Genomic DNA, 15,939 nt, shown 5'->3' with positions numbered 1-15,939 from the left:
GGGCAGGTGCCAATGTTGGACTCATTATAAAAAACTAAATCCTTTGGGGAAAGCTGTGGCTCTTCCTTTTTCTCTTTCAATACATTTCTGCTCTTTTTCGTCTGCTTTCAAGGTAGAAGCCCCATCCCAGGCCTCTGAGGTTCTGGGGAACTCTGAGGACTTGAGGCCAGATTTGTAAAGTTGCTCAGCACCCAGCAGCTCCCATTGTGACACTTCCCACCAGATTTTCAAAGGATCTGCACGTTGGATGCTGAGCCCTCTGGAAAAGCACCAGCAGAGTGAGCCGCAAAATCAGCCTCCTGTTGCACCAGCTGCTGTCCCTCACTGGCGTTTTGGGGTTAATGCCACGAACTTCCAATGCAAGTTCCCCTTTTTTGTCCCCAGAACATCAACTACAGTGCCTGGAGGGCTGAGGTGCTTCTGCCACCAGGCCTCTATCATGGTCTCAGAGCTCTCCCTATCAGTTTGTAGGTGGATAGGACTCATCTCGGCGCTGTTTGTTTTATCCTTTTATTCCCTCCATCCGTCTTGTTTAGCCTCTTCCTTCTCTTCCCTCTTGTTGATCAGGAGGTGCCACTCTTCACTACACAGCCTGCAGCAGACAGGAACTATCACCTGCTATCAAAGACCACCCGCCACCCACCCACCCACTGTCAGTGATTTCCCATCTCAGAGTATTTACCACTACATCCATTTTCCACCCCTCCCCTTGGCTGCTGGAGTCACAACGCTACAGCAGATCCCCCTGTTCAGTGCATCTGCAGCATCCTGTTCCCTCCTGAGGAGTGAGACCTACAGGTCTGTAGCAGTAACTGAATTTCTTACTTGATCATGTACATTTTATGCTCTAATACTTAAAGAAGAAGAATTTGCTCTGGCAGCTAATGACATGTGCAGACTACTGTCTAGAGCTGGTCAAGAATTTACCACTGGAATGATTTCCTGAAGGAAAATGCAGCTTCCACAAAACAGACACTTTGTGTGAGAATATTTTTTGTTGAACTGACCCAAAACATTTCATTCAACTGTATGTCCCTATTAGCACATTGCCTTATGGGAGTTGTATCTCGGGTCATCATACTTCTATGAGCCAGACTCCTTGGAGGTCTACATCTGCCCTAGTCCAATGTGGACTCTCCTCTGACCAACAGGTATGAGGCATCATGGGTGGATGGAGGCTGCATCATGGGAGACCTGTCCGTGCAGGAACCCTGGGCACAGGGTAGAATGGATGTATCAGGTTCAATTGAGAAGGAGGGGTGGGGACCCAGAGAGACAAAAGATTCCCGCCTCGTACCAAAGCTATAAAAGGGGGTGGAACAGAACAAAGGGGGTCGACAGCCATGAGAAATCCCCTAGTTACCACCTGAGCTGGAACTGACAAGGACCATACCAGGGGAAAGGATTTGGCCCACACTAGGAAGGAGTCCAGTCTGTGAAAGAAGCTTATTGGAACGTCTCTAAGGGTGAGATTTACCTGTATTCAGTTTCTTGATGTATTAGGCTTAGACTTGCGTGTTTTCTTTTATTTTGCTTGGTAACTTACTTTGTTCTGTTATTACTTGGAACCACTTAAATCCTACTTTTTGTACTTAATAAACTCACTTTTGTTTATTAATTAACCCAGAGTAAGTGATTAATACCTGGGGGAGCAAACAGATGTGCAAATCTCTGTATCAGTGTTATAGAGGGCAGACAATTTATGAGTTTACCCTGTATAAGCTTTATAGAGAATAAAAAGGATTTATTTGGGGTTTGGATCTCCCTGGGAGCTGGGTGTCTGGGTGCTGGAGACAGGAATACTTGCTGAGCTCTTTTCAGTTAAGTCTGCAGCTTTGGGGTCATGGTTCAGACCCTGAGTCTGTGTTGCAGCAAGCTAGCATGTCTGGCTCAACAAGGCAGGGTTCTGGAGGCCCAAACTGGCAGAGAAAACGGGCTCTTAGGTAAATTCAGCATGTCAGGTGACAGTTCCAAGGGGGTCTCGGTGACCAAACCCGTCACAGGGGTTCTCCTGTTTGGGTTCCAATATCTCAATGAAAAGTTGCTCCAATGACCTCCTCTGTTCATCCCGTCAACCATGAACAACTCAGGTGGTGGCAGAATCAATTCCACATTTTATTTACAGGAGTTGTAGTATTATTTATTGGTGAATTGCAATAATGGTAAAATGCCTTGGCTGGGATCAGGGTCTCACTGTGCTCGGCACGGGTTATGTTGTTATGGCAGGTGCTCCGAGGTGGCGCTGTTACAGGTGTCCCAATTCTTTTTGTTTAAGACGTAAGCAACCTTCTAGTGTTCGGGAGACATGCAGTGTTTCAGTTATGGAAGGTTTTATGTAAACACAGCTTTGGGAGAGAGGGAGCTGAGTGAGCAACAGAAGAGTTACAGGTGCACTTCGAGTGTACCCAGACTCCTTGTCACTGATTTCTCCTGTGATCTGCAAGGCCTTGGACACTTCCTGCTGCTCAGCAGAGGGGTAAAACTGAAGTCAGAATTGGACACTGATATCAGAAGAAGGAGCAACAATACACATAGGCATTCTCTGCCTGGAAGATCCTACAATCTCTATTAAATGGCAAAAAACTTCATTAACACAGAGTTAAGGTTGCCCGGTGATAGCTGGTGCCCTTCCAGTATGTGGAGTTCAGCAAAAAATCAAATTTCAGAGTTAAGGTAAATGTTCACGCATCCTTAACTTCCCCCCACCCCGAGCTGGCAAAACGTTCGTGGTGTTAAGTGCAACTCTATTGAATGATGGATGAATAAATCGGAGCAGCTTGGGATAGCTGGGATTGTGATATGAGGTGATTTGAGTCTGCGTCTGCTTCTGTGTTATCAAAGGAAAGAGATGTATGTATACCTTGAGGTTCCCGTCTGGCATCATTTCAGTACAGAACTGAGTAGGTCGTGTAGGTAGCAGGGCACTAGGATCTTCTTGCCATGGTATTGTCAGTCGTGAGGTGGGGAATATGAGTGCAGTCTGTACATTGAATGATGGGTCGGGGAAGACATAGGGTTTGGGTGTATCCTGTGTGCAAGTGGAAAGGGATTGGAAAAGGGTATGAAGAGGTTAAACTTTACCAGTGTGGTATTCTGTCAGGACAGTAGGCTCAGTGTTTGAGTGTCACGCAAGTGGAGGTAGAGCCTCTGCATCACGATGAAAAGGCAGAATGCACGTATGTGGCACATCGCGCCATCGCTCAAAGAGGGCAGAGTTAAGGTTGTTTGTGTATTTACCTTAACTCTGTGATTACTGGTTTGAGAAGTTTGAGTTTCGCTGAACTCAGCATTCTGGAAGGGCACAAGCTGTCACCAGGCAGCCTTGACTCCCTGTTATCTAAGTTTCTTGCCACTTAATTTGCTAGTTTTTAAACAGAGAAACGTTTGTCGGTGGTTGTCACCTCGGTTTGCCGCTGCTATGCTACTGTGGCTAGGTAATAATCAAAAGACCTAGCTTTTATATAGTGCTTTTCATCTGTCACTCTCAAAGATCTTTACATCATGTATCCCCATTTCACAGATGGGAAATCGAGGCACGAGAGATGAAATGGCTAACCCAAGCTCGCTCAGTGCCAGTGGCAGAGCTAGGAATAGTCCCAGGCCAGTGACTTTTCCACAAGGCCACATGGTTGCTTTGTGAGCTCTCAGTGCTGCTCTGCCTCCTGTATATTTTGTTATACCGGAAAAGGGATAATGGTCATGATTTGACATGTTTGCAATCTGCTGCTAACAGGGCCAGTGAGAGAAATCTCATCCGTGCTCTACGGCCCAAATCCTTGACAGTTTTATCATATGGTACCCGTGCCCAGCTTCCCACCCCAGGCTCAACAGTGTGTTCTTGGTGCTTGCTCTGAGCATGCCTCTCTAAATGTCCACCCAGAGGGGCAGGGCTTCCCCTGATCCTGGCACACATGGAGGGAGCGGGACTCAGACACCCTTAGAAATGCAACCCCTCCAAAACCTGGCTCACATGACCTGGTAGGGATGGGTCTCAGACACCCCAAACCCTGGCACATACCGAAGGGAAAAATGTGGGGGTGACAGGCACCCCATCTCCCCAAACACCCTGCCACTCACCCCTATGTGTCCTTCGCCCTCCCTGAGACCTTCAACCCCCTCACCTCCTCTGCCACCCATCCCCGTTTATCCGCCTCCCTCAATGCAGCCCCAAATCCCTCTCCCCATTATTCCCCCCACTTCTGCACCCCTAAAATGCTCCTCCTTGCCAGCAAGCATTCATGTAACTATTTCCCCCAAATAACACTCTCCCCAGACACACAGTTTAGCAGTCTGCTATCCTGCCTTTTCCAAATTTCTCCCCAAGTAGAAGGTCAAACTGACTTGGGGTCAGGATCAAAAGATGACTGACTATTCCTTTGAGCTATCCAGCTGCTGTAGAATAGTAAAGGCTAACAATCCTGTTCACTCTTCTGTCCACACAGGATCACTTTCATCCATTTAGAGTGTCATTTGGAAGGGGAGGCTTCTGATACTGTCATATAGAGAAGCAAAATATGTTTCAAATAAAGTTTTAATTTTATTTTCTCCATAGGGCAGGTGGGTGCCAGACTCTGTTGGAGGAACGCTTGAGCGCTGGGCAACCTGGCGCAATGATCTGAGCCCTGGTTTGATCACTCTCTGTGGGCGTGTCCACACTGCAATTAAAAAGACGTGGCTGCCTGTGCCAGCTGACTTGGGCTAGCGAGGGCTGTTTAATTGCATTGTAGGTTTCCGGGCACTGGCTGGAGCCTGGGCTCTAGGACTCTTGAGGTTAGAGGATCCCAAAGCTTGGATTGGCAGCCAGAACCTGGAAGTCTACACTGCAATTAAAGAAAAGGAGTAGTTGTGGCACCTTAGAGACTAACCAATTTATTTGAGCATAAGCTTTCGTGAGCTACAGCTCACTTCATCGGATGCATAAAGTGGAAAATGCAGTGAGGACGCTTTATACCCACAGACCATGAAAAAATGGGTGTTTATCACTTCAAAAGGTTTTCTCTTCCCCCACCCCACTCTCCTGCTGGTACTAGCTTATCTAAAGTGATCACTCTCCTTACAATGTGTATGATAATCAAGGTGGGCCATTTCCAGCACAAATCCAGGGTTTAACAAGAACGTCTGAGGAACAGTTCGGGGGAGGTAGGAGAAAACAAGGGGAAATAGGTTACCTTGCATAATGACTTAACCATTCCCAGTCTCTATTCAAGCCTAAGTTAATTGTATCCAATTTGCAACTGAATTCCAATTCAGCAGTCTCTTGCTGGAGTCTGGTTTTGAAGTTTTTCTGTTGATCCTTGATAATGCGTTGGAGAGGTTTTAGTTGGGGGCTGAAGGTGACGGCTAGTGGCGTTCTGAATCTACAACCTATTCTGAAGGACGACGCGTCACTCTCACAAATCTTGGGAGACAGGCCAGTCCTTGCCTACAGACAGGCCCCCAACCTGAAACAAATACTCACCAGCAACCACATACCACACAACAGAACCACTAACCCAGGAACCTATCCTTGCAACAAAGCCCATTGCCAACTGTGCCCACATATCTATCCAGGGGACACCATCATAGGGCCTAATCACATCAGCCACACTATCAGAGGCTCGTTCACCTGCACATCTACCAACGTGATATATGCCATCATGTGCCAGCAATGCCCCTCTGCCATGTACATTGGTCAAACTGGACAGTCTCTACGTAAAAGAATAAATGGACACAAATCAGATGTCAAGAATTATAACATTCATAAACCAGTCGGAGAACACTTCAATCTCTCTGGTCATGCGATTAGAGACATGAAAGTTGCGATATTACAACAGAAAAACTTCAGAACCAGACTCCAGCGAGAGACTGCTGAATTGGAATTCAGTTGCAAATTGGATACAATTAACTTAGACTTGAATAGAGACTGGGAATGGTTAAGTCATTATGCAAGGTAACCTATTTCCCCTTGTTTTTTCCTACCCCCCCCCCACACTGTTCCTCAGATATTCTTGTTAAACCCTGGATTTGTGCTGGAAATGGCCCACCTTGATTATCATACACATTGTAAGGAGAGTGATCACTTTAGATAAGCTGTTACCAGCAGGAGAGTTGCTATGTGGATTTTAAAACAGAAGAGTTGAATTTTAAACACAAACCTGGTCTAAACCTTAACTATAGCATCACCCTGCTAGAAGAGACCAGAAAGACAAAGGATGGGGGAAGGAATATGATTTTTCCTGTTTTTCAGATGGAAAATTGAGACCCATAAAGATAGAGTGACTTGCCCAAAGTCCCATGAGGGAGTGGGTGGTAGAGCCAAGCGCCGAACCACAGATCTCTCAGTTCTAATCCAGGGCTTTAACTACAAGGGCCTGCTTTCTCCTGCAGAGAACTGTGCTCATTCGCTTGTGTTTTTTGGGCTCAGAAATGTGCTTTTTGGATTGGAGATGACCTCTCTTTTATATGGTTATGGTTTTTTAAAGTAGAGCTACTTAACAATCAGCATTTAAAAATTAGGGCCAGTACTACTGATAGATTTTCTGACCATGATACGCGTGATTTGTTGAAGTGTGTCAGAAAAATTCAAAAAGCTCTGACTACTGACCAGACCAGACTGAAACAAACATGTGAAAGCTATGAAGAGGGAAAACAAAATCCAGGTGGAGTTGCCTGGAGGAGGAGGGTGGCCATCTTCCAAATATTTGTAAAATGTCAGGTGCCATTTCCAGTATATTTGAAGGTCTTCAGACATTTCAAAGGCAAAATTCTACACAATTAGAATAATAAGAGCATTCCTGGTGTTCATCTGGAGTTCTGCACTAGAATAACTTTCTGATGTCTCAAATTACATACTGTTAATATAGAAGTGCATTAAAACCACATGACCCTAAATAGATATGATTATTTGCCAACAGACGCACACACAATTATATTCTAAAACTCAGCCTCAACTTGAGTCGATGGGAGAATGTATGGAGGTCATGAGCAGCACTAGGATTGAGTTTGCATTCAGATTTATAGTTAAATCAGGACTGAAAACTTATTTTACACTTAACATTTTCTTAGAAAGAAAAATCAGGTTATTCTTGCCTCTGAGCTCAGGAATGATGAACTCTCTTTCTCCTCACCTTCTCAGGTGTGTTCTCTCTCTCTCTCTCTCTCAGCTTTAAATCTTGTGGGGTTCTTCTCTTCTGTTTCCACTTGGATGCCCTCTTCTCTTCACCCTCTTCCCAAATTAGGGTTCACCCCCTCAGCTTCCCACATACACCTTTGGGTTTTTTCTCCCCCTCTTCGACCCAGTCTTAGAATCTCTCCCCCTCTCTCCATTTCAGGTTCCCCTTTTCCTACCTTCAAAATACCTTGGGGGCTCTACAAAACCTTACAGACTCTAGGGGCTCCCCAAGGCACGGGGGCTTCTCTCCCTTGTACAAATTCAGGGGCTTTTTTCTCTCCCAAATGTAGAGATTTCCCTCCTGTGACACTCTACACCCTGGGGGAGCACCCTGTAACCCCCATATTCATCATTTGTATATAACTGTGATATTGCATACAAAGCAAGCCATGTAAGGTATTATTGGAAAGGTTATGACCTGCTGAAACCCATTGTTCCATCTAAATTTGTATATCATTAATGCATATGAAGTTATGAGAATTGTGTTGTATGGTTGTCACTAAAATATGCTGTGGGTTTGGGAAGTGCCCAGGTACTAGCTCCCCAAAGGCAATAACCAGGGGTGTACCCAATGCCCGTGCGGGTGTCGAACATCCATTAACCGCATTGCCCAGCAAGGGAGTTACAATTCAATGACTCACTTGCACAAGACCACACCAGGGGAATGGCTTAACCTTGCCTGGTGACTCAGCAACGCCCACCAGATGGGCCTGGACTTGTGGTCTCTAAGCACATGGACTAAGGGTATAAAACAGAACCCAGTGGCCCCACGCGTCACCTTTTTTTTTTCCTTCCCCCACTTACGGTGCAAGCAGCAAAGACGCACTGTAGACTCCAACAGAGGAGACAGGCCCAGGTTTCCAGGGTGAAACCTGTGTATTATGAACTGTAACATCCAGTGGGGTGAGAAAACTGCTTGCTCTAAATACTACCTAGTGTCTTACAGTTTTAAGATTCAGACTGTGCACTTGTTTTGTTTTCTTTGGAAACTAACTCTGACTTTTTGCTTATCACTTCTAATCACTTAAAATCGACCTTTTGTAATCAACAACTTAGTTTAATGTTTATCCTTACCAGTGAGTTTGACTGAAGTGCTTGGGAAATCTGCTCAGGTTACAAAGGCTGGTGTATTATCCACTTTCCATTTAATTTCCAATGAATAAACTGGCATTTCTCAAGAAAGGGTCTTGAGCAGTGCAAGACAGTATATTGCTAAACTACAGCTCTTGGAGCTGGGGGGATTTGGCTGGTGCCTTTCTCTGTGCTTCATGAGTGGCTCTGGGAGCATTCACACAATCTAGCTGGGTGTGGGGCTCCACACGCAGTTGTACTGAGGGGTAACAGCTCCTACAGGGGGTTGCTGCTTGCCACCAGTAAGGCATTGTGACAGACACCCCAGAATAGAGAGTAAAGGGGGCACAGCGGTCCCACAGTCACAAATTGCACCCTTGGGGGTTCCGTCACACCTCCCCATTGGGCAGAGTAACAATATTTTAAGGCAAATGAGGTGATGAAGGAGGCCGTGCAGGTGACATCTCTGGTGGAAGGGGTTTCTCGACGTGTGTGCAAGATTTAGCAGACGGGAGTGGGATCATGCTTGGGTGTGCAGGGGGCTCATTATGAAGCCTTGAAGGAGGACAAAGACAGCCGTACTTGCAGGTGGTCCTTGAAGTGCACATGGTTATAACCTGCTGCCATGGTTACCCACTCAGCTGGCTGGCAGCTCCATCAGGAGCCCAGGCTCTGCAGGGGGGTTCCAGAAACCAGCAGAACTTCTGCTTTTATAACCTCACCAGAGACTCTGGAACAGGCCCTGCCAACAGGGTCACACAGTCGCCCTCCTTTCAGGGGCTCTTCCCTCCCCACACCCTGGGAAACCCCCTGCCAGGGGGATCTTCTCCTCTTTGTCTCCCCCGCTTCGGTCCCTGGTCTCAGAGGAAGGTGGGTGTGATGCTGCCAGTGCTGGGCCTCGCAGCTTCCTCCCCTCCCCAGGCCTGAGGCTCAGAGCTGGGGCAGAGACACGAGACGTCTGTGTCCTCCAAGGGAGCAGCAGAGCTAGTGCCGGGGGCGCGGAGGGTCAGGATCTCCCAGCTCCGCCTGCTCTGAGCCTGGCCCAGCTGCCTTTCTCACTTTTCATTGGTGAAGGGTAAAGGGTGAGGGATGGAGTTTAGACAGGAAGTCCCACCCACTGCTGGTTTTTCACTAGACGAGGGGTGGGACTTGGGACAGAGTCTGTAACAGGATGTCTTACTCATTCTGGATTCTGATTGGTCAGACGGAGGGGCTGGTGGGTGGGGCCACCTGTCAGAGCAGCCGTGACGAGCCCCATTCACGCATTGATCCCCCTTTTCTGCCTTTCTCTCTCCTGCAGGTTGTATGCGTGCAGTGTCACAGACGCTGCCTGCAGGGATCTCGCTGCTGTTCTCACAACCAGCCGTAGCCTGACAGAGCTGAGCCTGTGTGGTAACGAACTGGGAGAGGCCGGAGTGCGGCTGCTGTGTGAGGGGCTGAAACACCCGAACTGCAAACTGCAGAGACTGGAGTAAGTAACAGCCGGCTCCCTTTAGTCTGTGCCTGATAACACTGATGTTGTGAGTTAAACTCAGGGTACCAGGGAGGATCACAACATCCTACAGGGCACGTAGTGGACTCAGGCTTCAGCCCCTGTTGAGCAGGGACAGCAGCTGGGCATCCCTGGAGACAAACGTCCTAATTATCCTCAGAACAGGTGCACATGGGCATTTTCCTGCCAGTGTGACTCAGCCTAGAGGTGGAGAGCCCAGTTCTCAGATTAGATGGTAGTTCATTATCTTGACAAACTGCAGTCACTCTCCTGAGACAGACACCAAAGGAGCTAATTATGCAGTTTCTGGACTCGTGTGCTCCTTATGGGCACCTGAGTCCCACCGACAGCACCGTCACAGTTAGGAAAACGGGTGGGCAGGAAGTAGAGTGTAACACATTCGTAGCGCTGGAGTGTTGACACTGGAGGGGGAGCGGGCGCTAGGCACTCTGGGATAGGGATACTTTGACTGGGGTCTGTGCACGGCAGTGTGGGTGCCAGAGTCCTCGGTTCAAGCACAGGTCAGAAAATTCTTAACCAAGGGTTAAAATGCAGAGTCAATGCTCCAGCTCCGGGTTTCCAGACACAGGTCGGGTGACTCAAGTCCCACCTTCCTAGGCTTCCATTCCTGTGTACACATGCCCCCAGGAAAAGAAATGAGCGGTATTGAGAGGTTAAAGCAGGTAAAGATATATGTACAGGGGAGTTACAGTCTGTAATTTCACAAGGTAGCAGAGATGGAGGTGATCAGAACAGGGAACCAGTTGGATCACGTTACAATTCAGCACAAATGGAGCAGAACTTTAGAAGATGTACAGAGCAGGAAGGAGGCATGCGTGGGAGTGGACCACTTAGTAGTGGTAACTAAAATGAGAAAAAAAATAAGAATTTAAACAGTCAAAAGATGAAGAATTTTCCCTTGTGTCCGCATTTATAGCTGCTGCTCGCAGAAACCAAGTGGTCAGGATGGCCGTACATGGGTTCTTTCCTCATGGCGGGAAAAGAGGAATGCACTTCGAGACTGGTCTTTGATCTCACACACAATGGCCGTTTGCTTTCAATGAGCAGGAATTAACACTTTTCTGTTCGCCGGGCCTGATTTCCAATTAGGCACAGTAGGCACGTGGCTTGTGGCGCTGTCATTCTAGTGGTGCCTAAAAATTCAACATTTGCCACTCCCGGACCCCGGCAGGGGGCAGGGCAGCTGATGGGGAGATGGCCTCACGCAGCCCTGCTGAAGCACTCCTGCCAGCTGGGAAGGCAAAGCAGCCCCCTGTGGCAGGGGAAGAGCTCAGCAGACCAACACAGGGGGCTGTGACAGGCAAGTGGGTCCTGAGGGAGCCCGGCCTGGGTAGGCCCCACTCCTGTTCCTGCTCCGCCTGGCTGATCACTGTTTCCGAGGGGCCAGAGCGATCCCCAACCGGCCCTGGCTGCGCTGCCAGCTCAGCCCAGCAGATACAGTCATCTCCCAGCGAGGCTGGTGAGTGTGGCTGGGGGAAGGCCACAGGAGAGTGGGTCTCTGAGGGAGCTTGTGGGGTGGGGCCTGGGCATTGAGGGAGTTCGGGGTGCTGAGCAGTGGGAGGCTTGTGGGGGGTGCTGGGCACTGGCGGGGGTTGTGGGAGGTGGGGGAGGTCTGTGTGCGTTGAGTCGCTGGGCCGTTGGAAATCTGTAGGAGGCGCTGGACAATTGTGGTGGTGGGGCTGTGGGGGGGCGGTGTGCAGGGTGCTGTGCAGTTGTGGTGGGGAGGCTGTGGAGGGGGTATCTGGGTGGGGGGGCGCTGAAGATGCTGTGCCTAGGGGCGCGTAAGGTGTAAATCCAGCCCTGTCTGTTCGAGTTCTTAATTTACATTACACACAGCTTCTTTCTTGTTTGATGAGTTACTTCCTTACAGAGGCATATTCAATGCAAATGCTTGTTATTCCATTAGAACAGGGTGCAGATTAGTGAAAACAATGCATGCTACATCCCACCAGATTTTCATGAAGTTTAAATACTAAACACATTCTTATACATTTACATCTACTTTGAACGATACTAAAATACCAGTCAGCTGGTCTGGCTTCCAGCTATGAGTTTGTCAGTTCTTAGCTGATGCCTACGTTTTTGGCCAGAGCTGGCCCTTGGTTTATCAGCATCACAAGCACCATGCTCTGAACTGGAGCACTGGCTCTTGCTCTACCAAACTCGCTGCAGACAGACAAACCCCATTCTCCTGAACTGGCTGTAACAGTAAATACAAGAGTAAGTGAAATGTTCCTGTCTTCCTGCAACCAGGCTGGAGTTTGAGCTCCCACCTGCATTTTAGCAGCATCAGGTCAAGCCTACATGACAACAGCTGCTAAAAACTCACCCCCTTCAAGAGCTGTGTTACTGAGGGGCGGGGAGAGGGGGGTGTGGGGAGCCCCTACAGCAATGAGAGCTGAGATCAGGCTGCTCCCATAGGGAGATTCTCTGAGCTGGATTTTGCAGCCCCTGCTCCCTGTGAGCGCTGAGTAGCCCCACAGTGATCAATGGGACTGTCCGTGTCAGTCAGTGCTCCCTGCACTGAGCAAGGGCTGCACAATCCAGCCCTTTATGTGCAGCTGTCACTGCCCAGAGCTCAAAGTGTCAGTGGGGTGTGTGTTGGGGGGGAGCAGACCAGGCTACAGACTGTACCAGCGCTTCTCCTCCCCTCCCCCAAGTGAGAGGCACCTGCTGGCCGTGAACTCAGCGGGCAGGGGAATGACATTGACACAGATCCTGTGAGTGCAGCTCATGGTGCTTCAGAGGGGCTGTGGGCTCAGGTGTTATGGCTGCAGAGAGTTAACATGTCCTTTTCCTTCCCTGTTTTCCCCACAGCTTGAACTCTTTGCATGTAACTGAAGGAATGCGGGCGAAGCTGAATGCTGTGAAAGACACAAAACCTGACCTGGTCATACAGATACAGGGGAGCTGGTGAGCGGGAGCCATGGCACCAATGCAGCTCTGACCTGGCTGCTCTGCCACTGGCTAAAGGAGCAGCTGGGGGAGCGGGAGAACACCTGCCCCTATTAAAATTAAACTCTGCCAGCCCCGGGGACTCCAGCAGCACGTCAACATCTGTGGCACGGGCTGGGAAGAGATTGTCAGGGCCAAGCCTCCTGCATGAAGGCAAAAGGCTTAGGAGTAGGGGGTGGGTTTGCTCTATTCTCACTGTGCAGTGGGGTAGCTGGGTTTTTTTTTTTTTGGGGGGGGGGGGGGGGAACAGAAGGGAGAAAAGGGATCAGACCTAGGAGAGGGAGAGATGTGGGATTATGAGATGGAGGGGTCTGGTAACCTCCCTTTTTCAGTCTGTCAGTGCATGGGGGAGACTCAAGAACCATCCTTGGGTCCAAAGGGGAACTGTCCTTCTCTTACAGTGGTTCATACTATTACGTGTATATTTACAAGGGGGTTGTAATTTTACACAACTCCACAGCTATTAAGTCGGCATTTTTCTGTATCCATCTCCAACAGAGGTTTATCCTGGATGTATATGTGTGTCAGTTTTGCTAGAGTTCAATAAAGATCATGTATCAAGAAATAATTCTGCACTTTGAGAATTCCTGCTAAATGCATAAGAATTTTCCTATTCTCCAGAGCGGTGTGGGGGGGGGGAAAGGCCTCAGGGATGTTTCACAGAGATTTTGTCATGGTCCCAGTTTCTTATCCATTCCAGTCAACACTTTCAGAAGCTTGTGCTGGCAAAATGTCGGTTTGGCTGGGAAAAGGGGAGGGGGTTGTTTTTCCCCCATTTTCTGGGTGCTCCTGGCTTTTTCCGAAAAGTGGTGAGAGTAACAACAAAGGACCCAGAATATCCAGCTGGGAGGGGAGAACAAAGGCGCAGGGCAGAGAGATGGTTAAGGACAACGTGGCCCATCACCTGGTATTTTCAAAAGCCCTAACAGGCACCCCGTGCACCCAGACAGATGCTGCTGCTCTGGTGCATGACCGAGGAGGGACAAGTGAACACACTCACCTCACAACTACTCCCTTGCTCATATGGATACAACACACATGCAGGCCCCATTACACAACAATTAAGATACACACTCTGTGTGTTTGGGGGTATTTGTTTGTGGGTTTGACCAGGCAGGAGGAGGACTGGACTTACCTTAGCTCTGTGCTAAGCAGTATTAGAAGACTATTGCGTTTTGAAAGTAAGTTCATGTGGTGGACAGGGAATTATGTAACGTGGAAACCTCTTGACCAAATGAGTCCAAATTTAAACCACAAACTCTACCCTGGACCTTCTACTGGCCTAGCAATTTCCAGGCCTAGGTAATTACACAAGTGGACTTTAAAGCACTTTGAAAACTGAACTGTTCTTGACAACTGCAACAGAACCCCCCCTGTAAGTGAAAAGTGGCCTCGGGGAGAGTCCTAAGCTAGTTCACACACTGTGATTGTGGATGAAGATCCATTACACGCTGAGTGGCACCTCTGCAGCTTTCTCATACAGCACAGTCTTATCAAAAGAGTTGAAAACAGCGCAGAAGGGTGAGACGTTTTAGGGAGAGTCCCAGGGCTACTGGTGAAGTTATTGGACATAAAATCAGAGCCTCCAGTACATGTGGAGGTGGATTTTCACAGGCTGTCTGCCTGCCTTCAGGTGCTTGGAGGGACAGTAATGCCTGGCTGAGGTGTGACTAGCAATGAGAGTGCAGAGAACGTGTCATCCACCTGTTTTCAAATGCTCCTCATCTCTCCTTGCTCTCTGGGGAATGTGTAGAGCACCTTATGTCAGCGTTGAACATGTTTCTGCTCTCTGAAGAAGTGTGTATTTGTTTCCCTCCATACCAAAGTCAACTTAGCTCAGCAGCCATCAACTGGATTTTTCAGTGTGTGAATTTGTAGCAATTCGAGCAGGCCCTGCAGCAATTTATCCTGTTAAACCTGGACTGGTTTATATGGTAATTCCTCTGTTATAGGACTGGGATGGAGCCAATATGTTGCTGGATCACAAGGGCCAAATTCTGCCCTTAGTTACATCCGTGCAGATCCACTGACCATAGAGACTACACATGGACAAGACCCATGATCTTCCTGCCAGCGTAGGGTTGTTCCTGCAGAAGCCAAAGGGGCTGCGCAGGGGGTAACTCAAAGTGGAATTTAGCCCTAACACACTGTGGGTGATTCTCCCCTGCACGGCGCCATATCCAGACAGCTGCGTCTGAGCAAGGCTGGTGTGAAGATGGGTGTCCAGATCCCACACCAGACATGAAGGGGTTAGGCATCTGCCATGGGTTCGAGGAGCCCTGCACTGCCGCACCTGCCAGGCACGTCAGGACTGGAGGGAGGGTTCAAAGGGGAGAAGCCCGGCCCTGCAGGAGGTGGCTCTGGGAGGAGCACAAACCTCTAGTCCCCAGCTCCCAAGGTGAGGCCTGGCCAAGGACAGAGCCTGCTCCCATGACTGCGGATGGTCCAGGCACCCTGAGGGGAAGGTGAGTTGGGCTAGAAACAGTCACCTCAGGACACTTTCTGGGGGTGCTCAGAGGACATTGAGCGGGGCTGTGGCTGGCCAGAGGCTCCCTGAAAGAGTCACAGACATGTTGTTGTAGTAATCGTTGATCCCTCGAGGTCGAGGATGACTCTTCCATGGTTTTATAGAAGTTTCTCCTGTGAAAGAAGCCCGCACGTGAGTAGTTTGATGTGGGGGAGCCGTTGCACATGGCAGCCACACAAATCTTGGCGGAAGAGGCACCTGTGTCCGGTGGCAAGAAAGTCCAAGACAACCAGGGGTTTCTCCTCCATTGCAGCCTTCAGATGCCTCTGCAGCCGCTGAGAGGTGATCCTGCTTCATCCTCCTGCTCTGTCATTGAGTCTTTGTAAGGCTGAAGGGACCTCAAGAGGTCATGTCGTCCTCTCCCCCACTGGGGCAGGGTTAAGGAGGGGAAGGCCTACGGCACATCTGGGACGGGCTGTTTGCGTTTCTTTGGGTTTTACCCTTCTCCGGGCCTAGAGGGGTCAGCTCCAGTGGAACCAGCCGGAGAGGTGAGTTTCCGTCCCTCAGCCTGTTCTGCTGACAGCCTGGTGCCGGCTGACGAAGGGCTGGGTGAGCACATGGCCCCCTTGTATCCCACAGGGGGCGCTGTGGAGGGACCATGCCCTGCACAAACAGGTGCATTTCCTGGTTTTTGGTGTTGTCACACTTTGCTCCTGCTTTGCTCTGAGCAGACAGTGAGCCCTGTTTGTCCAGCTGGGGCAACACTCTGGGAGTAGGGTATGG

At 49.2% G+C, this 15,939-nt stretch overlaps 1 protein-coding gene across 2 annotated transcripts in view; it reads left to right on the top strand.

The window, feature by feature from the left end:
• The window catches only part of LOC144267148 (NACHT, LRR and PYD domains-containing protein 12-like), a 355,964-nt gene extending 343,064 nt beyond the window's left edge, over positions 1 to 12,900 (top strand). For both annotated transcript variants that reach the window (XM_077820865.1, XM_077820864.1), the window contains 2 exons: positions 9,522 to 9,692; positions 12,552 to 12,900. In XM_077820865.1, coding sequence (XP_077676991.1) covers positions 9,522 to 9,692; positions 12,552 to 12,651 — 271 coding nt within the window. In that variant the 3' untranslated portion in view covers positions 12,652 to 12,900. The remainder of the gene's footprint in view (positions 1 to 9,521; positions 9,693 to 12,551) is intronic.
• The last annotated feature ends 3,039 nt before the right edge of the window (positions 12,901 to 15,939 follow it).

The sequence above is a fragment of the Eretmochelys imbricata genome, chromosome 6, assembly GCF_965152235.1.
Source record: "Eretmochelys imbricata isolate rEreImb1 chromosome 6, rEreImb1.hap1, whole genome shotgun sequence".
NCBI lineage: Eukaryota > Metazoa > Chordata > Testudines > Cheloniidae > Eretmochelys > Eretmochelys imbricata.
This window is presented reverse-complemented; position numbering and strand designations above follow the sequence as displayed.